We start from the raw sequence: 21534 nt of genomic DNA on the forward strand, positions 1-21534 counted from the left end.
TTGAACCAAGATGTATGTGTAAATAAAAGTTTACTGAATAATACAGTTCACAATAACAATATACCTAGAACAAAGCATCATAGTGTGTTTGCGAAATAAAATACACACAGTTGTGTTTTTCTTTCTTTCTGTAAAAAAAAAAAAAAGCCCTCATTCAGGGAATGTCAAGATGACAAGCAACATCCAACAAAAACAAGATTAACAGGAATAAAGCTTTATTAATGTAGCCTATTGATTGTCATTTCTGGCATGTGTACATCAGTGTTCAATCTAAGGAGGGAGAAATGCTTCCTCCACTTATAAATAACCCACAGGTCTTCTTCTAAAAGAACAGTGACAGTTACTGTACCTGATGACCATCTTAACAGCTCCAGGGACACACAGACCTGTTCTGAGAAATCACAGTTCTAATCTCTATTACACATGATGACCTTCTCTGTTTGAGGGAAACACACTATTTGCTTTAGAGGAAATGGCTTTACAGCATGACCATGTACAGTTTTTGTGTCTCAGACATGCCCAGAGAAAATGACTGTGTAAGATGATTGATTTTGAGGCATTCTAAAGAACTAATATGGCACCTCAAACGTGGCCTGACAATAAAGGGCAAAATGTAGTGGCCCCCACATTTATAAGAAAATGTAAACTTATAACAACGTAATTATTACTAGTATCATCTCATTTATATTAAATATGTATTCATTATTTGTATTGGTAATACATTTTGTTAAGGTTAATATCACCTGTGTGAATTCAGGAATGGCTACTTCAAGAGTAAGAACATTTGAAAAATGAAATATACATTAGATCTTAACATTTAAGTTGACTGGCCATAGCACCAAACAAAGCACATTGTTTGTATAAAGGGACTAAAGCAACATTAAAAAATAATACACAATTTGTTCACTGTATAGGCAGTGTTTCACTGTAGCATGTGCACCAGCTTTTTTAGTCATGGTGACATGACTTATAATACTAATGACACTGCTACATTGTTACCATGGTGATAAATTGGCTCAATAGAATACAAAACGTTGATAAAAGCGATATCAAAACACCTTACATTCAGGTACTGTAGAATTCAATACAACAAGCTTGCATAAAAATGTGCCACCGATGTCCTGTTCAGAATTTCAAAATATAAAAGCTTCTTTTCACATTTCACAACAAGTGGGTGCAGGCCATGCAAGGGATTGCTTGTTATCTAGATAAAAAAATATCAAGTCAGATCATGCTTTAATGTCCCCCAGCCCCCTTTCAAGTCAAGTATCATAACCTCTCCCTGGCTGGAGCTGCTGAAGTCGGTGGCACTCAGCAAATACAAAAAAGATTCAAAGTGGCAGAACTCCCTCTGCCCTTTACAGCTGGGAAATGTATTAAGAGGCTGCAGGAGCTTTCACCCTGTGGCCACTCTTTAGTCCCTGACAATCAACAGAGTGAACATCTGATGCTCACTCATGTCTGTACAGGATGCTGGGTGTTATTGATCCCAGTCTTGGTCTCTCTGTGGAGTCTAAGGATTCAGGATGACACTGGTGCTGTCCTCTTTTTCTCTGCGTTGGAAGGTAGCATGAGTCTGCTCCAGATCCTCGATCACCGCCAACAGCCGAGCAGCAACACTGTTACCTGACTTCATCAGCTGAACTTTGCATTCTGCACCACCTGAGATTCAGAAATGCATTAAATACCATCAAAAAATGGTTTGAATATGGAGTACGTTTGTGTTAATTTTCTAACATAAAGCAATACATGGACAATGGACAGAGAGTTAAAGGAATCTTTAACAGGGATAAACAGCATTTTATCCCCTAAGGATTGTTAGTGAATTTATCTAGTCCTGGAAAAAGGTAACCTTCCAGGTTTTTATTCATCTATTTATGTAAGAATCTATATCTATACAATACCCAGCTCTGAAAACATAATATATGAAGTGTGAGAATGATTACACAGTCATTTAAATTGTATTCTGTCATATGAATGAAAAAGAATCAGAGATAGCTTTAACTCCCTATCAGTTGTTGTCTCTGGGGAGGCTGGACTCCAAAACCTAGCTTTGCTACATACTAAAAAGAATGAAAAGAAAGCATCACTTTACGCTTCTGTTTAAAAAAAGCAAAACATAGAATGATTATTGATTAGATGCAATAGGTGCAGCCTCACCTGGGTGTTTGCTAGAACTCATCTTTGCTTTATTGCTGGACGTCTGATCAGCGCCTGGCAACTCCAGGTATTTTTTCCTGCAGTATCAGTCACACAAATGTGTTACACAATCATTAACTATCCTCTTAAAGCTGTGTGGTCTTTCTATAGAGTGACAGTAAAATAACTGTCATGTGAGGAGGCAGCAGGAACAGAGCAGTGCATTCCTGTGTTGCAACAGAGACCTCTAGTGCCCATGAAATGAATTGGGGCTAAGGCATTGACAGAATATCCTCCACTGACCTGAGTTTGTCTCTGCCCTGGAGAAGCTGCTTGTATATGGTCTGTGTCTCTACGTCGGGATCCAGCGGATCACTCCAGTCACCCAGAGTCACAGCTGAGTGAGTCCTACTGCAGCCTGTAACTGAGAAACAGACGTGTGTTTTACAGTGCTGCTCTACATATGAACTTCAAAATTAAAATATAAGTGTGTACAGTTTGTAGTGCAGATAGCCAAATAGAAATCTAACTCATATCATACAAGCAATGTCTAATAAAATGATTCTGTTTGTTAAGGACTGTGCAAGCTTTCAGATGGAGACTAAATGTAATTGGTCAGAGAAAATCATATTATGATTGTCAGAGCTTGTTATCCACTGGAGCAGCAAAAACATGGCAGCTACAAATTGAGGGGTTTATACATTAAAAATGGATCACCAGGAGCTCACTCGCTCTTTGAATCCCTGCTACAAGTTAGTTGACTAAGGATAATATGAAGCTGATATAAGAAGAACAGATGCTGATGGACAGAACTACTCATTGCTCAGGGATACTGTTCATTATTGGTGTTCCTTCTGGGGGTGTTGTGTGTAATTTTTTTACATTTTTGTAACAGTAAAACAGGAGCTACATTTGTTTTATATGCTAGCAAATAGCACATAGAACAAGTTAGAAACCCTATCCTGAGTCATGAGATAAGGATTTAAAATTGTGTCCAGCAGCAGAAGGAACGCTACAGATTGACAAAATCAGGAATACCAGCTCGGTCGACCTGCAGGCAGCAGGTCCACTTGCCGCTGCGATGAGCTCCTGGGTGGAAAGAGGGCAGCATGCGCTCGTTGTAGATGCTGACTTTCCTGATCGCAGACAGCCACTGATTCAGCTCATTCACGTTCTATTAAGACAAATAATGCAGTAAAATACGAGTTAAGAGGTTCCTTATTAAAATATTTCTAAGCAAAAGAATGCAATCACACTTTATAGCATCTAAACTTAGCGTTAGAATATAGAGTAAAGAAAGTTTATGAAATGAGTGATTCTCAATTCAGAAAAAGATCAAGGCAGATTCAAATGTGTAATATAAGCTATTACTGATTTAACGTAACACAACTTTTGTATTATTTCTCAGCAAAAAACTGACAAGCCTTTACTCTTATATATCGAGGTAGGTTATCTGATGAGTTTCCCTATTACAATTACTATCCTTGAAGTGAACACTTCTTAAGCATATTGGTTTTCAAAGTATGTATAATTGTGAAAATAAAAGCATTTCTTTTTTTTTCTGGGCAAAAACAAATAAAATCAGTCTCTTTATTTTAACCTAATATCTAAATGTCAAAACAATAGTGGTGTAAGGAAATATGTTATTTGTGCCAAAGCTAAGGAAAAAATGAATTTTTGTGTCAAACTTAAAGGTAATGAACTCTGTGGCTGACTGGCATTTGTCAGTACCAATGCACCTTGCACTGGATGTACATGGTGAGCAGCTGCCCGTCATTGTCCTGGGTGATGACCTGCATTACGTTCTGCTGCTGGAAGGCATTTTCATCCACTCTCTCCACAGCACACACACACTGAATGGGGATTGAGGAGCGCACCTGCAACAGTTGAGCCACAAACCACATTTCTAATTAACACTAGTATGCAGAGGCTGCTAATGATGGATCATGTTGTAGCCTCAGGCAGGCTCTACTGGGGTTTAAGAAAAAATAAAAGTGACATTAGATCACACAGCAAATTAATGGAGCAGCATCTTATTCTGAAATATTTTGCACACATTAAATTAAGAGGGAGAGTTTAAGGCAAGGAGGAAATGAAGATGAGATCAGCAAAGGCCACTTTAAAGTGTAAATCAGCCACTTCCAATGGGACCTCGCTTTACCCAGAGTGGAGTGCTCCGACATGGAGGAAAGGACATTGTCTGCAATCTGATTTGCAATGTTAGCATGAATCTCCACAGCCCTCAATTACCCCTCTCCTTTATTCCAGTCACACAAAGCCCAGACGGGCTCAAAGAGGGAGCTTTTTACTGGACTGGAGAGAGCCGGCTCTGCTCTCGTGCTCTCCCTCTCACAGTCTCCGGCTGGTGAATTAGAGGAGATCATTATCACGAGGTTAGGCCCTGCATGTTAATATCACTAATGGAGATCAACACAAGTACAATATAGGGAGGATTGGGGATGACTAGAAGGTTTCCTCTTTTTATGAGCCGAGCTGATGAACGCCCTTCTAAGGGCAGACACAGCGGCTAAATCATCATCACCGTCTCAGCTTCTGTCAATGGATGAGTCACTTTCTCATGACTTTGATTCAAAGTGTACTCATCTATTTTAGGCTTGTAAGAGAATAAATACACATTCATCTTGACAAAAAAACTTTTTTTTTTATCTAGATGTCACAACAGAACACAGATGTTTCCCACCATTTTATTTGGCGTCTGAATAATCAGAAAAATGAGGTTGGAACAGTAACTGAAAGTAACCCGAAACCCCAACAGGGAACAAGAAATTCTGACCAAATTATGCACTATTTTAATCTTTGAAATCTTTTTTAGGTTTGTTTTTTTTACCAGTACTTCATATTAGTTTTTGTCCCATTAGTTGTTTGTTATGTGGTGTCAGGATGTAACCTTTAGCCGGTGTTTACATAGCATTTAATTTAGTTCTGAAGAATCAAATATAACATATTTTTATGTGTTCCTGTTGTTTCCACATTGCAAAGAAAAATGTGGTGACTTCACAAAAGTCTAATGAGAACAATACACAACTTGGTGAGCATCTGAGGATGAGTAGGAACAATACCAACACAAGGAGTAATTTACATTCCAAATGCTAACATTTCTCCTCAAGCAGATATTTAATCCATTTCAAAATGTAATGGGGAAATGTAAATCGCTGGCCCACCTGTTCAGTACCAACTTGCCAGTCAGCGGACTTGGCATAGAACAGCGTCTCACTGGTCAACCAGAAGTATCTTTTCTTAAAGGCGAAGCGGGACAGTAGTTGGGGTCCCTCTGCTTTGTGTTTGTGTAGGTATCCCTCTTTAACTGTGACTGAGGGCATGAACACGGCCCTCTGGGGGACCTCAGACACTGCAGAAGGAAGAGGAGAGAGTTCTAAACTGAGAAAGTGGAAATGCGTGGCAGTATTTAGTTGCTTCTTACTAGTCCCTATACAAATAAACATCAAATAAATAAAAAGCACAGAAGGACTTAGAAATGCACACATAACAGCATGTTCATGCATACAGTCACAAGGTGGTGCTGTGACAATGAACAAACAGTTTTACTGATAAACTACATTTAAAGTCTTCATCAGGCTTCGCAGAGGCCTAACAAGCATCTATGTCTGTCCAACAAATTCACCCAAAGAGCATTAAATGTCAAACTGGCCTTTAAGAGAAAAGAGTGGGTGTTATGTGAAGAAGGAAACATGAGACTTCAGAGAGGGAAGATGTTTCACAACAACAGCCTCACTCACACATGACGGCAAGAAAGCCGCCAAGCCATGTTGGGTAACCACTGTGGCGTGTGGTTTTTCACTCGAGCTCCTCGCCAGCTCATTAACCCAGTCATATCTTTTCTACGCCCCCAGCAAGCTATTAATTTTTTAACTGCTTAGCTTCTGTATTATTTCATTTAATCCTGATATGAGGCAGGGGCTGCTACACTAGCAGCTGGCGAATGAGTTATTAGCTCAGCAGCATGACCTCCTTTTCTTTTCCTTGATTACATGTTTAGTGGTGTGTTCATTCATGTCAGCCTTACCAACGTGGTGATCTATGTCGATCAGCTTGTCCAAGAAGTCTTTGACGGAGGCTACACTGCGAAGGATGATGGGATGAAGAGGCGCCATCCACTGCTCCTTTCCATGACCAAGCTGAAGGCCCAGGTTCCCAACGCTTTGTAAGGCCTGGCGACCGTGAAAACACAACATCAGCTCCCATCTCAGGCACATCAAATCTCCACAAACTGACAGAACTCAGTGTGAGTGACTGTACATCTCAAAGTCGAAGATCAAACAGGTCCCTGAGGCCAAGCATGCTGTGAGGCCTTTTGTCCGGCCCACACCTGGCAGAGGGCGCGGAGGAAGTCCCGCTTCTCTCTGAAGCTCGGTTTTGAACCGCAGTCACACACACACACACGCATACACACGTACAGGTAAAAATAGCCTGTTCCCTTTCTCTGTAGAGGACCCATGGCAACAGCACTTCAGCACCATGGACAGCAACTACAGAAGCCATACGTGGGAGAGAAAAAAGGTCTCACTTTTCTTCAGATATGTGACCATGACACCCCTGTTACAATCATATACAGAGCACTTGCTTAACCCTTGTGCACTCTTAACAGAAATCATCCTAATAACTCTTTATGACCTTTTGATTTTGCTCTTGATGAATTTAAAAATGACCCCTTTCCATAGTTTGTATCATATAGGCCTACCAACAATGCATTCGTAAAAAAAACAAAATATATATATATATAGAAACATTTTCAACATACTAACAGGTAATGAGCTTAATCTACTTGTCTTATCCCAGTCTGACATGGGTCAATGATAACCCACAAGACTGATTTTGTTGCATTTTGTTTTTTAGGTGCAATGCAGATTTGAAAAAAAGTCAATTCATTTCCTCCTATGAGCAAAATATGGACGTGCCACTCTCCCCCTTGTAAAATTGTTGTGCTCCACCTGGTACGTGAATTTACTTGGAGGGGACAGAACTTCTCTTTGCTTGAAAGACAAATGCATCCCTGGTTTGTGCATGTGTGTGCTCTAGCACACACTTTTTCACACACAGTGTTTCTACACACAGTGCAGAACGGGGTTGTAATTACAATTCATAAGAAAGCCAAACTTCAATCAAAACAACCAATCTTTACCAAATACAAAGGGTGTGCATTTAACAATATGTCAATATGAATGCAGAAAATCTAACTCTAATGACCAAAAACATCATCATAAGCTCTGCTGTGTCACCTACTAGACGCTTTTCTTTCCACTTTAAAAAAATCAAGGATGTCGATGGCGTCTTTCTTTTGTAACCGTATGTACTCTCTCTTGTAACAGGAAGATTTTGAGGGGAATTATGTGGGATTGTATTGTTTACAGTTTAATGGAAAACAACTGCAAACTTAAATAAATCAAACATCATAAAGAAACCCATTCTGAAAGCTCTTAGTATGAGCAAACATATTGTATTTTGTATTCCTGCTTTATATTCATTTATATTACACTTGCAAATTCACATTCCTCACTGTTTTCAGACAGCATGTGGCCTTGCATCCAGTCATACCACTTCTTAACAGTTTGTTTGTTAGTCCTTTAAGTGTGATGTCTGGACATGAATAAATTATTCATAGTGTTGTCTGTGTGTGTGTCCGTGTTGTGTAGCGTACCTTGGCTAATAGCAGTAGTGTTCTGCTTGTACGAGTATCAGCGTGCTGATCCCTCAACTGAAACAGTTTAGGTGTGAGGATTGCAGGGGCGAAAAAACGCAGGAAAAAGAATCCACTGATGGCAAGATACTTCACATCCTGCCAAAATGAAGATAATCCGACAGAAAGCACAGTGTTTTCTTCTCTTAGTATCGCAGAAGTGGATGAATATATTCCAAGTTATGATAATGCACAAAGAAATAAAAACACTTTGCATATACAAAGGCACTAAAAATGTGTTCATTGTGTTTTTTTTCACCAGACTGACCTCATTCTCAGGTTCAGCAAATTGCTCCTCCACTCTCTTGTGTAGCTGTTTGAAGGTCACTCTCATAACAGGAGGACACTGATCGACTGAGCCCACAATTGATTCAATGATGCTAGCTAAGTAGCTGTGCAGCATCTCCACACTGCTGTCCCGCACCTCCGCCTCCGATACTGCACCCTTAAACGAAATTCGTCTTAAGAGAGAAAGAAAGACAACACAAATGAGTGAATGCCTGTGTCTGATCAAATGAGTATTTGCATGAAATCTTATCAAACAACAGCTGTTTTGTTTATTGATTTTGTTGTTATAGTCAGATGAAAATGCCTCTTATAAAAGCACTGAACGACCTCTCTGTTCCTAATGATGTCCCTTCATGTGTCAGCATGTATTCTTAGAGGTCGTACAGATTGTCACAGATATTGAGCTCTGATTTAAACTCGTCAATACAGATTATTAGACAGGGAGTATAGAAGAAAAAACTAGGTGATGCTATGCAGATCTACAGCAGACACAGAGCATGTTAGATCCTGGAACTTCCCCATGTCACAGATAGACATCTCAGGGAGGTCACAGCAGTTGCCAGGCAACAGCCTTCCCCCGATTTTTACAGCTTTTTTTTTTTTTTTTCATACTCTCACGCTCATGTCTTCCTCTCTGGGGTGAAATGTAGAGGAAGTCTCCAGTGGCAGTTTTGCCATTTGACCACTTAACCACATAGATTTGTGAACAAACAAAACAGACATCAGTGAGGCAGATCAGAGTTATTTTTAGGTCTGAAAATAATCATGGTTTTGTTTTACCTGGTGCGGTTCAGGTCAATCTTACACGGGTCGAGCTCGATGTATTTCTTCTCATCAAAGATGCGGTTGATGATCGGCTTCAGCACCTCATGCAGATACAACATACCAACAGCCTGCAGAGAACACACCCACATCTCATTTACATCTATGCATATGTTTATTTCACAAATGTGCAAAAAGAAAAGAAGGTACAGTATAATGCAGCAGGAAATCATATGACAGTGCACATTTCAAAGAGATAGTGAATGACAAAGGGTAGAGACACAAAAGAGTTAGAAATAATAATCAGTAAACTCACCTTAATATACAGTAGAAACAGACAAAAACAATGACTGACAATTTCTGATAGAGAAAAATTAAATATGCATCATCCCACCTTCATGAACTGTTCCATGGCCTTGGAGGAAAGTGAGTTGGAGCGAAATAAAGTGTTTGGATCAGCTATGAAAGTAAAACAGAAAAGAGAAAGATAAGTTTGCAGAACATAACAGAACTAAACATAAAATAAATCATATAATACAAAACATTCAACCATGACAGCTTTTACTGCTCGTTTACTCATTTATTTCCGTATCAGACATGGAGCAAAGAGGATGTGGGTACAAGACATGATCCGTAGGCGGCAAAACTACAGGGAATATCCTACATTTGGGAAAGAGCGCCAGTGTCGTCAACAGCACCTTTCTGAAAAGTTGAAAGATTTTCAACTTGAGCAATTGGAACAAAAATAGTTTAGCACTTAGCCACCTGCCGCTGCGAACGCTCTGTACTCATTGAAAACAATTGAAAAAAGATGATGACGCTAAGGAAAACGCTGGGTGGACACGGGGCAATAAATATGATTAATTCAATTTAAAGAACAAGAAGGGTCTGCTGATTTCTTGCTACATCTTTAAATGCCTGATATATGTAAATAATGAACATACTGCAAGAGAACTTTGTTGTATTTAGTCGATCTCAATCTTTCTTGTCCCTCAATTGCCATAATTTCTCTACTTTTAAATGTTTAAATGCCATATGGTAAGTTCATTGTTTCATAGTGCTTTATAAATCAAGCTTTTCTTACTTTCTCCCAACAATTGTAATGAAGCATCATTGGATTCTCACTGACTCCCTGATTAGGCACATAATCATGCTTGATTAGAACCTGTGAGATAACTAAATACCTTTATGGAATTAATTAGTAGCTGTTAATTCAGTGTGTAGGCCTACATCTTTTGTCCATTTCTGCCTTTTGGTCTGGCTCCAGGTTATTTGGCTGTGCATGCTTTTGATTCTGTTTGATCTATGTTTATCTGCCAGGCATTGATCTGCTGTAGACACAGAGCTCAGAGTCACAAATAAAGACAGACTGTCGTTGCAGCAGCATCTTTTAAATCCTTCAAGGTGGTGATACTAAAGTATCCATGGTGACAGATCTGGGTCACCAGGTAAAGTCTTTTATTTTTTAAGATGAGGGTTTTGGGGGAAATTGTGTTTTGTTTAGTTTTTTTACTGGGGGTGTTCATTGAATTTTGTCTAACTCTAATATCTGGCTGTTGAAACCATATTGTCTTGATCTGGCGGTTAACATTTTGATCATGTGGAGTTGCTATGGTAACGTATGCTTATTATTTCAAGCTACACAGACAGAAGCCAAAGACCAAAACACAACTGTGTGTGAGAATTAGCTATTTGGACGTGTTTGAACATGACTAACATAGAGCACAGAGAGGCCAAAAAAAGACTGCTGGGTGAGTAAATAATTGGCGTCAGGTTCGTAAATATAGTGTGGGAAGACTTGAACTGCCTACACACAGACCATGGATTGCTGTTCAGAGACCTTGACGCCATTTCAGTGTTAAATAGAAGCATCAGTCAGAAGGTCTCTGGAGAGGGGGAAATAAATAGACCACCGGGTCCCAAACACTGACTCATAGAGATAAACTTAGGTTAGTGAATACGCACGCTGTTTAATACATATTCATAGCTGTTACATTAAATTACATTATAATGGTGCAAAATTATACAATGGTGCAAAATAAAAAATAAAGGTTCAAGCAACCAAGATATTCATTTGGGTGCCATAACTATACTGTTTGTCTGCTTCCAGATCAGCCAGAAGTTAGTTGGAGTAAGCTTTTCCAATATGGGCAACCGTCACCGTTGGGCTTCATAATGCCTCTCTATAAAACCAATTGGTGATGTCACTGACACTTCCATGTTTTACAGATTCTATGGTTTGCCCAACACCCCCTCTCACACACTCCCTCCAACAGCTGCTGAGAACTGACTGGAAGCTATGCACTTTATATGAACTTTACATTGGAATATAATCTGCTTGAGATGTGATATTTGCATGATAAACTTGCTGCTGCCCGTCATTTTATTCATGCATCATAACACACTGCATGTTTGCAAATCTGTTGACAATGAAGTGTTGTATGTCTTACTGGTGTTGTTGACCTCCCGGGTGTTTAGGTAATCCAGAAATGGCACCACCAGGCCCTGACCCAGGTAGATCTTCACCAGAGTCATCGCCACATCCTGCCGGCTCTCCACTGTGGTCACGTCCTCCAGCATGGTCAGGGCACTGCTGTCCTCTACCTGGAGAGAAAAAAAACATTTGAAAACAACGCTCTGACAATTACAAAGACTTTTTCAATTTAAAGCTAACGCTTAATGAATCAAGTGGTCAAGTTAAGTTAGAAGTGGATGAGCAGTCTTTAATTGATATGCCATAATAACGTTTGACGTACAGATGAATATGTAAATATAGAAAGAAAGAAAAAAAGGTGATGCTGACCTCTGTGGGTGAAATGACCGACTCCACCAGAAGGTGGATGAGGGGCTGATAGTACACAGAGGGCAGGATTCGATCCTCCACCAAACGCACCTTTAGCCTCAGTGCTCCCAGCTTCCCTCTGACAACGGGGGGAAAAACACAAGAATCTAAAGAAGAGGAGATTTGCTGCACACCGTGTTAGAGTGAAGTAAGTCCCTGTTACATTATCCTGGAGAGGATGGAAAAAATAGTCTATGATTGTAACAAGAACATTCATAAATATTTGTCAACTCTGTGACACACTACCAACTGAAATTAATCCTAAATATAAAATGTTTCACACAAAGGTCAAGTTCTTGTTAAAAGCACATCTAGAGCTGTACTCATTTGCAGCATGTTTTTCATGTAACATGTCTAGCTATTATCGTATTTAGAATGCATTGTTAAGTTAAGGCATGTTCATAGGCCTAGCTAGGCAAAAGCGTTAAAAAATTTGCAAAAGCTATACACTCTCTGACATCGCTTTAATGCCCTGTTTTGAACTTTGTTAAATTGCATTGTCTCTATTAAATTAAATTAATTAAAATTCAAACAAGAGTTCCAGGATTACTTTGTTTTTATGAAGGTTAGGGCAATTCAAGACAATTGACTTTCTGCGGTCGTTTTAGACTTGCAGTATAATTGGTACTGGTATGATGAAGGACTTTGTTTACAGAAGCGTAAAAAGAAGAAACTGATCACACTGTTATCATTTTTACACCTATTTTAGAAATTGTGTACATTTTTACAACGGGATCCTGTTAAAACAAACTAATAACTTGACAGAGCAGGAACAACATTTCTAGAAACAATATTAAAGGATCTTTACGTTCAAGAAATCTGTCAAAGATGCTCACACTGTTTTCACAGAGAGCTGAGACAGGTTTTCCCAATTGCGTGATCTTTGGTAGAAAGATAAAAACGTAGGTCTTTAACCAGCTTCTATTTATCATTTTTCAATTTTATAAAACCTCTTGAACTGTGAGTAATGTCCTGATAAACCTGTGATAATCTCCTGACTTTGACACCATCCTCTCTGTGTCTCTATAATGCTGTGAAACTAAGCTCTACACCTGCATGTGTTCCTTTAAAGCACATTAGACACATTTTCTTCTTTGAGTGCATTTGAAACACTGGATGATGTTTTAATTATATCCCTAAAAATAGTTGAAAGCTAAATGATTGACCTAGTGTTACAAACACACAAACTCACCACATTGTACAAACAAGCACACCCATAATCCTCACCCAGCATCGACCTCATTGTTTCCCAAGGGCAGCAAACGAAACCAGCCCTCTAAAAGAGGTGTCTTGTGCAAACAAGCAAAAGGGATTTCCACCTGGGGAAAGAAAGAACAAACAAGGACACACTATAAGTCAGGAATAATAACTTATTAAGAAGGATAATGGGGGGAAATATTGTATGTACTTCAATGTGAGGCAAATTTTGTTGTAATTACAAGTTGAAATCTGTTAAACATGGTACAATATTATAACTTTGGCTTCCTCACCTTTCCCAAAAAGTCATTCTTTCCCACCATGTCCCAGTCCCACACCTCCACAGTGATGCTTCCCTCCTCACTCAGCTCCTCTGGATCCAGCTCCAGTTCCAGGGTCTCTCCCCAGTGAGGGAAACGGGTCTTTTTTATAATCTAAAAGCGCCACATGTTTTAATGTTAGAAATTCCTAAATTCAGATCTTTCTTCATTAAACATCTTGGACTTTTCTGCTCTATTATATGTGTATAACATATATGTAAAACAATGGAAATGTGTGGCTTCACTGCCACCAGTTCACACTGTACATGCATGCACAATGAAGCTCACCGAGGTCTCTGCACTGTGGTTGTTGAAAATAACTCTTGCAAATGGATCAGAGGTTCCAGAAATGTCTCTTGGAGCCAAATCTCTGCAGGTTTCATGAAAAGGGAAAAAAAAGCTGATTAATACACTCAAGTGCTCAACAAGCTCTTGAAGGGCCAGCAAGGAGAGACAGGAAAAAAACAACAACAACTACTGATCACTATTCTTTCAGGCTTTAATCACTTCTATTCAATCTTGTCTGACTAAAGAAGTGTCAGGACCTGGCTGACATGCTCATTAGTGTCTGAGAGGGAGAGGCAGCAGCCTGGGACGCACAGATGGGGCAGTGGGTGGTGTGATGGAGGCCGAGTGAGTCAGGAGGGGAGTGTGGAGGTTTGTGGGGTGATGGGGAAAACATTTCAGCACAGGAACAGGGACAGTACTGCCAGGTCACAGCTACAGAGATGTATCTTCTGCCTCATGATGAACAGTATAATCAAAACTACGTTAAGGTTATTTGACAGTTTAACTTCTTTCCACGTTCATTTACACAAATGTTAAGACTCAACACAAAAAGTGTGCTGATCTGAAGTTTAGTCTGTCTATCATTACCTCAGAATAATCTCATACTCGTCCTTTTGTCACGCTTTAAAGCTCACAGTTTTGTTACCTGGCTTCAATGACTTGACATCTCAGGCTAATCTTCTCTGCGTCTTTGAGCAGCAGCAGACTCAGGTGGATCTCTCCCTGGACTTCTTCATCGGGGTCAACCCTCGTCAAGTTCACCCAGCTATCAAGTCCTGACCAAACCACAGAGAGACTTACTATTAATAGACGTATTTGTTTAAAAGAATCCTCCTGTCTGCATCAACGATCTAAAAATGAAAATAACCTATGAATACAAATTGAATTCTAAAAATCTAAATAATCTGTCTATTGACAAATTGTTTGCTCCCAACTTTGAAAAGTTAAATAAAAAAATAGAGATGAGGTCTGTTGTAAATATTTAGGCTGAACGTTTTAGTCAATAAAAACATGAAGTTGAACTGCAGGAAAAAAAACTTAAACTATTTTTAGAGGCAATACCTTCTCCAGTTAGTTTTCAAGCAAACAAGGACAATATTCCCCCATATTTCCCCCAGTTGCCAAATATCAATATCAATGAACTACCTTCTAACACTGAATTATCTGATTATAGATGAGTTGATTATTTTACATTTTTGAGTATTGGCATAGGCCTATTTCTATATCTGGTTCTATATCTGTTTAAACATGTCCATCGTGTTAGCCAGTGCAATACAGGGTTAAGGCATGAACACTCAAAAAGAAAATAGAATGTAAAACTACAACACAGTCCTCCAGAGTCTTGACAACAAGTTTCTTAATATATAATTAACTGTTTTTTATGTTTCTTAATATCAGAAAAAAGCAGGGGTACAATGTCAGGTCCAGACAGTGAGAAACTGACCCATGAATCAGTCAAGTGAAGGCAGAGATGCCTGGCGGCTCTCAGGAGAGAATCATCAGTATGCCGCCAACACACCTTGTAAACACTTTGAGTTATTGAAAAAAAACGGTAAGATCATCACGACACACCATATTTTAAACACAGTATGTCTGGCCAAGACTGTGAAGAGAGAGTGTGAGTTCATGCGGGGACAATCTTGACTAAATTCTTTAAAGTGAAAGCTTCAGCCTGTCTGACATTTAACGGTTAACGTGTTGATGTCCACATTTCACAGCATTGTGGTCTTCATCTATAAACCTGGTTCAATGAAAAATAAATCAACTCTTCACTCAAACAAGCACTGAGGGAGCCACACATCAAGATACATGGTCTTTTAACTGCTGTCAATGTAACCAAAGCAAATTCACTTTTTTCATACAGTGGACTGACACTTGAAAGTTATTTTAAACCATTTGCATAGCAGTTATTATCTCTCTGTGGTTTTGAGAAATTACATCCTGGTTTAAAATGGTAGATGATTGGGGCTAGAACAGGATTTTCCCTATGTACCTCAGAAAGAGACTTCTAAAGGAGCTATATGTAAGATATCTACTGAATGAAATCATAAAATGACCTTATTATATCATCAGACATTAAGGAAACATGCTATGTTGATGTGCTGTCTTCTCTGAAAAAAACCCAGCAGCCAGGATGTGGGCAAGCGAACTGGTTCAGATATAACTGATTCTACCCAACCTTAAAAGCCTCTGCATTTCTGTAATAAGCCAAGAAAGTGCTTGGAACGCAGAAATGTTTCAAGACAGATAGATGCAGAGCTGGCTAAACACTGAAGCTTCATTGTCTGTGAAGTGGCAACCTGCATGCAAATCAGCCATGCAGGACTGCAGTACCAAAGAGAGCGGTAAAAACTTTTTTGACTGAATACATGAAACATGTATTCAATAAGCACGATGGGCCGAAGGCTATATTTTGCTATTGTTCCATAATAAATATTGCCTCTCATTTGTACATTTTATTAAAATAAATTAAAATACCACTTAAATTTTAATAGTCGAATTTCACTTAAATGATTGAACAAGTGCGAGACATTTAAAACAGTCTTCAGATTTCATTAAACATGTCACTGTTTTGAATATATGACATTTATATTTCTATATTTGATTACCAGTTTCGTTGATGTATGCGGTACACTACAGTGGACATTTATGTAACTTATTATCATTTATCACTCATTTCAAAGTAAAGATGATAAAACTTTTAATAATTTATGCATGAAAGGTTTGAATGTTCAGCTGGTAGACTAAAAAACATTCCCAAAGTCTGCGTCTAAAAAAAGCATGTCTCCTCACTCAGACCTTTGACTCGCTCGTGATAGGCTGCGTGTGTTTAACCTCTGATCTTTAACCTGTCCTGTTACACACTGCCGCAGTTTGTTCAGTCCTACCTTTAGCTTGAGATCCAATGGCATCTTTACTCAGAGTTATCTTTCCAATAACATCATCGTGGCTGTAGAAAGAAACAAAAGATGATCAGATAGAAGAACTTGAAAATACTATCAAAGGTTTTTGGATCTTTAGAGTTTTAAATGAGGTTAAACAGTCGGCAGACTGATTAGAGAGTGGCCTGTGATGAGAATGAGGAGAGAAAAACAAACTTTAATCACTCAATGTGGGCGACCATCTGCCTGAGAATGTTTGTTTATTCAAAGCTTGGAGTTTTGATTCCAAAAACATTGAAACTGTACACAAGGTTTTAACCCAAATATATCAGTTCAGGAGACAACTAAAGCAAACATTCATGGCATAGACAACTTTAAATCAACTGCCAAGATCTGTCAGTTGTGGTTTAATATGGGATCTTTTGAGACAGATTTGTTACCCGATCGTGTCCTCATCCATGACTTGAAAGGAGAGTGAGTGGAAACCCATCGGGAGGTGCAGTGTGTACTCTTCACCCCAGAAAGGATTAAGGTTCTTCCATACTGTGGCGGTCCTGAGGAGAGATGTTTAAGCACACCTTTTACAGAAATATATCTCAACCCTAACCCAGTATAATAAAATAATATGTTAGAAATCATTTTGAATCTGGCTGCAGTATAAGCGCTTACATCAATGAGGAATAAGTTTACGCTTGTGATAAGCAATAACACATAATGGGTTCAATAAAACAAGTTCAAGTCCAAAACATTCATTGCTACAGGATTTTTATAAATACTCTGGCTTTTGTACTTATTGTTTTATTTCTATTTCTTATTTTGTTCATATTCTATGTATATTCCTATATTTGCTACTGCTATTTGTGTAAGCAGCTGAAACAACTGAAATTCCCCCAAGTGATTAATAAGGTATTTCTGATTCTGATTAAGGGTTCAGAAAGACATAGTAAAATGTAAACTATTGCTATCAATACCAATCATTTATCATTTTAACAATAAAATTGAAAGACTTAACAGAATACACAACAATTTCTGAACCCTTAGTTGTTTCTAAGAGTGTATCTTGCCCTTTATTTGCCACCACGATCTAGCAGTCCCATCATCCATGAGCATCACACTTGAGGAGTCAGTTGGCCAGAAACACTACAAGATAATTAGCGTGAGCGTTTGCAGTGAATCATTGTGCCTTTTTCCCACATGATGCCAGATGGAACAATAACCTCTGAATTCAACCCCTCGTTTCTGTTAAAGCCAGCATCAGAAGTTTTTGATTGGCTTGGTTTGAAGTGGTACAACTTGGAAGCAATGCATTATATATTATATAACAGCTATTGAAAATAAACATATTTTAAGTGTGCTTTATGGGAAACAATCTTTTGAAATTGTGCGCTCCAACACCTCTGAACTTGTGCTCTGTGCTCCTTGTTGAAAACAGGAGATCCCTGCAATAATTGATGCAGTCTCTCCATGGTTACCTGAGGCTGTTTTAAAGGCCAGACCAGTATCAGGTTCTCTGTGTTGGAGGGGCCACGCTGTGGGCACCTCCACAGATATCATACACACTCCACCCTGGTTACATATGTGTAGAGTGGTGGAGCACAGCCAGAAACTAGCACAATGCAAATATTTCCACTTGGATGATGAAAGATATTTAAATATGTGCAATTAGCACAATATAAAACTGATGCGCTACATCAAAGGCGACGCTTTTTTAAGCACATAATAGATCTTCAACGATCAAGAGAGAACTCACCTGGCCACAACTTCATTGTCAACTTTTACAATGCAGTATGGGTCACTGGTTCCCGAGCTGAAAATGACAAAAAAGGCAAATAACAGCATGAAACAAAGTAGCATAGATCATTTGCATGGTGGTAAGATGAATTTAACGTATTTTCCTTTTCTTATAATTAAGTAAATTGGAGTACCTGGACCAGACTGACTCACCTCTATTTTACAGAAAGCAATAACCAGAAATTTGCATTGAAAATGTTGGCTAAAATGTCTTCGTACTGGCTTTTCATTTAGCTACTCAAAAACGTTTTGGCTCTAGGCGATATATTCTGAGAGCACAGCAGCACATGCCATTTCAGGTACTTACACGTCTTTGGCTGGAAGGTTCCTACCCTCGACAATTCTGAAATAAAGAGATGTGTTTTTGGCCATTTTTAGTCGAGTCCAATTTTCTCCTATGTTCCCATACGCGTTCTTACAAATAGTGCTCTTCCCCTCCGCAAGTGAGTTTTCTTCATTTCGTGGCACCTTCAGCGCGTGACGGCGCACAGCCCACCAGTAGCGCGCGACACAGACGCGCATTCATCCCAGTCAGTCAGCAGGTTAAACCACAGGCTTAAACACTGTGGGTTAACCACTGTGGGTTAAACACTGTGGGCCACTGTGGGCCACTGTGTGGGCAGCACGGTGATGTTTTAGTGTCGTCACTAGGCTATACAGGCTGTCCTTTTAAACGGTACAAATGTATGAATCATCAGATTGTGTCTTTTCTGAAAACATAGTGGTTTTCCATACATTAAGCTGCATTCACAACAGGATGCGACATGTCTTTACGACAGTCTCGTTTATAATATTTTTTTAATCGACGTCGTTGCCTTGGAAAGCTGCCATGTTAATTTGTGATACACGCAAATTAATGGTCACACCTGGTAAGTATCTGGACCTCAGGAGCGTCTCTTCTTTGATAAAAATGCGCCACCCAGTGTGTATTTTAGGCATTGCGTGTTTTATTACAGTCAGGCATTCCGGCAGCCACCAGCCTGGGGTCCTCACAGCTTATAAACAAGGGAGCAAGCCTGCACTAAAAGTACGCGTATTATGGAAACGGTTGACTGCATTTTGATAACTTATTGAAATGTTTAGTTCCAGCTAGTCCCCAATAAATAGCTGTATTGGGTTTTTTTTTCAGGATCATTTTAATTATAAAATTGGGTACATTGTTTCACTGAGGAGATGGATGGTTACCCCGGAGTCATCGTCGGTGATCCCACCAAACAACAAGAAAGACATTACTACTTATTATCAGAACTTCAAACTTTAGTTAAAGATTTACCAAGGTAAAGGTGTCTTAACTCCAGGGAAGACTTCACTGTACCTGCTGTAGTTAAATGGACATGTTACTTCATCCTTGTGATTGTTTAATGTGCTTGCAGCTCCTTCCAGCAGCGCCTGTCCTACAACACGCTGAGTGACTTGGCTCTGGCCCTCATTGATGGGACGGTTTATGAGATTGTGCAGGGGCTCCTCGATATTCAGCATCTGACTGAGAAAAACCTTTATAACCAGAGGCAGAAGCTGCACTGTGAACACCAAGGTTGGTGCACTGCTTTTTGTAAACACAAGTGAAACAGTGGAGAACTTTTCATTTGACCCGAAACAGCCTAGAACTGTTGCCAGTATTGTTTTGTTTTTTTTCAATTGAGATAATTCAATTAATGTTTTTAATTTGAATGAAAAAGCTGTACCAATAACCTAACGTGTCTGTTTGAATTGGCACTCTGCAGGGTTGTAAATGCAAATGTCAGTGTGATGCCTGACTGATGATTGCTCTTGTGTTTAGCACTCAAACAAGATCTTTTAAGGAAACATAAAGAAGCTCTGCAGTCATGCAAGTCTCACAACCTTGCGCTTCTCAAATCAAACCAACAGGCAGAGCTGGAGGTAAGATATTTCCTCATCATGTATGGTTTTCTAAGTAGTTTGCACTATTCACCACTGCACTGTTTCATGTTTAGTCATGTAAATATTAGTCTTTTCTTATTGTGTTTATTGTTGATATTTAATGTTGTACCTGTACATATGAGAGCACAGTTCACCAAAGTTAAATTCCTTGTGTGTAAGCATACCTGGCCAATAAATCTGATTCTGATTCTTCTAATAGTTGTATGTTTTGTAATCAGGCTCTGGAAATCCGCGTGCGAGAGGAACAAAAAATGATGGATAAGAAGATTGTAGCAGAAATGGATCAGAAAGTGATAGATCAGCAGAACACCCTGGAAAAGGCAGGAGTCCCTGGATTTTACATCACCACTAATCCTCAGGTTAATGTCTACACATATCAACTCACTCTAATTAAAATGCACACGATTCACTTTGTGATTCAGGCAAATATCCAGTAGATGGCGATGTTTCTTCTTACTGATTGGTTTTGAATGTTGTGTTTTAATTCAGGAACTGACAATGCAGATGAACCTCCTTGAATTGATACTCAAACTACAACAGAAGGAGTCGCAGTCTGGGGTCATGTGAGAAACATGCCTTATTTCACAAGAAGAGATGAAAAAATCCTGTGAAGGCCACAGACGGAGTACGCTGACATTCCTGTAACTACGAGATTCAACATGTGGTGGTCGTCTTTGTTCAGGAAATGTTTGATTGCTATCACACCATGTGTTCCTGTTAAGATACATTATGTCAATATTTATGCAGAGTATTGAGAGAGCAGGCTCCTCCTCTAACTCAGCAGAAGTAGGTCATTGTGTTGCGTGAAGACACAGAGGGCTGAAGCATGGATGAATTGTTTGACTCTTCTGCAGTGAGCTGGTCTCCATACAAATCCCTCCTGATGCCTTTTAAGAAATCAACACAGTTTTTGGGAGAGCTAATTTCAAATTTGTAAAAAGGAAAAGGTGTAAATCTGTTAATTCCAGTTTTCCAGCTGTATTTTGAATGAACTATTTTTTATTTATTTAGTTTTTTTTTATTAATTACTCACTTTTTAATAAAGGATTATTTTTTGTAATCTATTATACTCTATTGCTAAGTTTGTTTGGTTCTTTTGATAAAAAAGGGTGAAAACTATCGAACCTATATCCCTTCACATTTGACATATTTTTGTGTTGGTTAATGCCTTATTTCCCACATAAATAGACAACAAAACACACTTGAACCGATGATATGTCATACAATAAAAACACAACCAGGGTATGGTTGGTTCCATTGGTAGTTTTTTAAAAGTGACTTAAAATATCTTTGTCTTTTTGACAAATTGAAGAGATATTAGTAATGTAGAAGATTGAAGTTTATATTTTAGGGTTAGGGTTCCTTTTAAATAAAGTTTCCAGCTGCAGCTAGGTTGATAATAAAACT

The 21534-nt window shown here is 38.9% G+C and overlaps 2 protein-coding genes across 5 annotated transcripts; one reads left to right on the forward strand and one right to left on the reverse strand.

The window, feature by feature from the left end:
• Positions 1–13: 13 nt before the first annotated feature.
• On the reverse strand, positions 14–18824 carry LOC109983370 (rasGAP-activating-like protein 1). 3 transcript variants are annotated; one of them, XM_020633061.3, is made up of 21 exons: positions 18533–18819; positions 18185–18241; positions 16875–16988; positions 16441–16502; positions 14199–14328; positions 13553–13634; positions 13238–13378; positions 12975–13066; positions 11709–11826; positions 11356–11509; positions 9300–9364; positions 8924–9036; positions 8124–8316; positions 7817–7954; positions 6185–6329; positions 5322–5509; positions 3879–4016; positions 3178–3313; positions 2443–2563; positions 2161–2237; positions 14–1662 (listed from the first exon to the last, which is right to left on the reverse strand). In XM_020633061.3, exons 1-21 carry the CDS (start codon positions 18745–18747, stop codon positions 1514–1516), a joined length of 2628 nt encoding a protein of 875 aa, XP_020488717.1. In that variant the 5' UTR covers positions 18748–18819; the 3' UTR covers positions 14–1513. The 3 variants fall into 3 exon arrangements, with proteins under 3 accessions (XP_020488717.1, XP_065820428.1, XP_065820429.1); XM_065964356.1 differs by lacking the exon at positions 3879–4016 and having other exon boundaries at positions 18533–18821; XM_065964357.1 differs by lacking the exons at positions 14–1662; positions 2161–2237; positions 2443–2563 and having other exon boundaries at positions 3179–3313; positions 3871–4016; positions 18533–18824.
• Positions 18825–19191: 367 nt separating this feature from the next.
• Positions 19192–21201, forward strand: dgcr6 (DiGeorge syndrome critical region gene 6). Of its 2 annotated transcripts, XM_020633054.3 has the most exons (6): positions 19192–19252; positions 19355–19502; positions 19599–19759; positions 20006–20106; positions 20346–20486; positions 20617–21201. In XM_020633054.3, exons 2-6 carry the CDS (start codon positions 19399–19401, stop codon positions 20692–20694), a joined length of 585 nt encoding a protein of 194 aa, XP_020488710.1. In that variant the 5' UTR covers positions 19192–19252; positions 19355–19398; the 3' UTR covers positions 20695–21201. The 2 variants fall into 2 exon arrangements, with proteins under 2 accessions (XP_020488710.1, XP_020488708.1); XM_020633052.3 differs by having other exon boundaries at positions 19206–19502.
• The last annotated feature ends 333 nt before the right edge of the window (positions 21202–21534 follow it).

This window comes from Labrus bergylta, chromosome 2 (genome assembly GCF_963930695.1).
Source record: "Labrus bergylta chromosome 2, fLabBer1.1, whole genome shotgun sequence".
NCBI classification, from domain to species: Eukaryota; Metazoa; Chordata; class Actinopteri; order Labriformes; family Labridae; genus Labrus; species Labrus bergylta.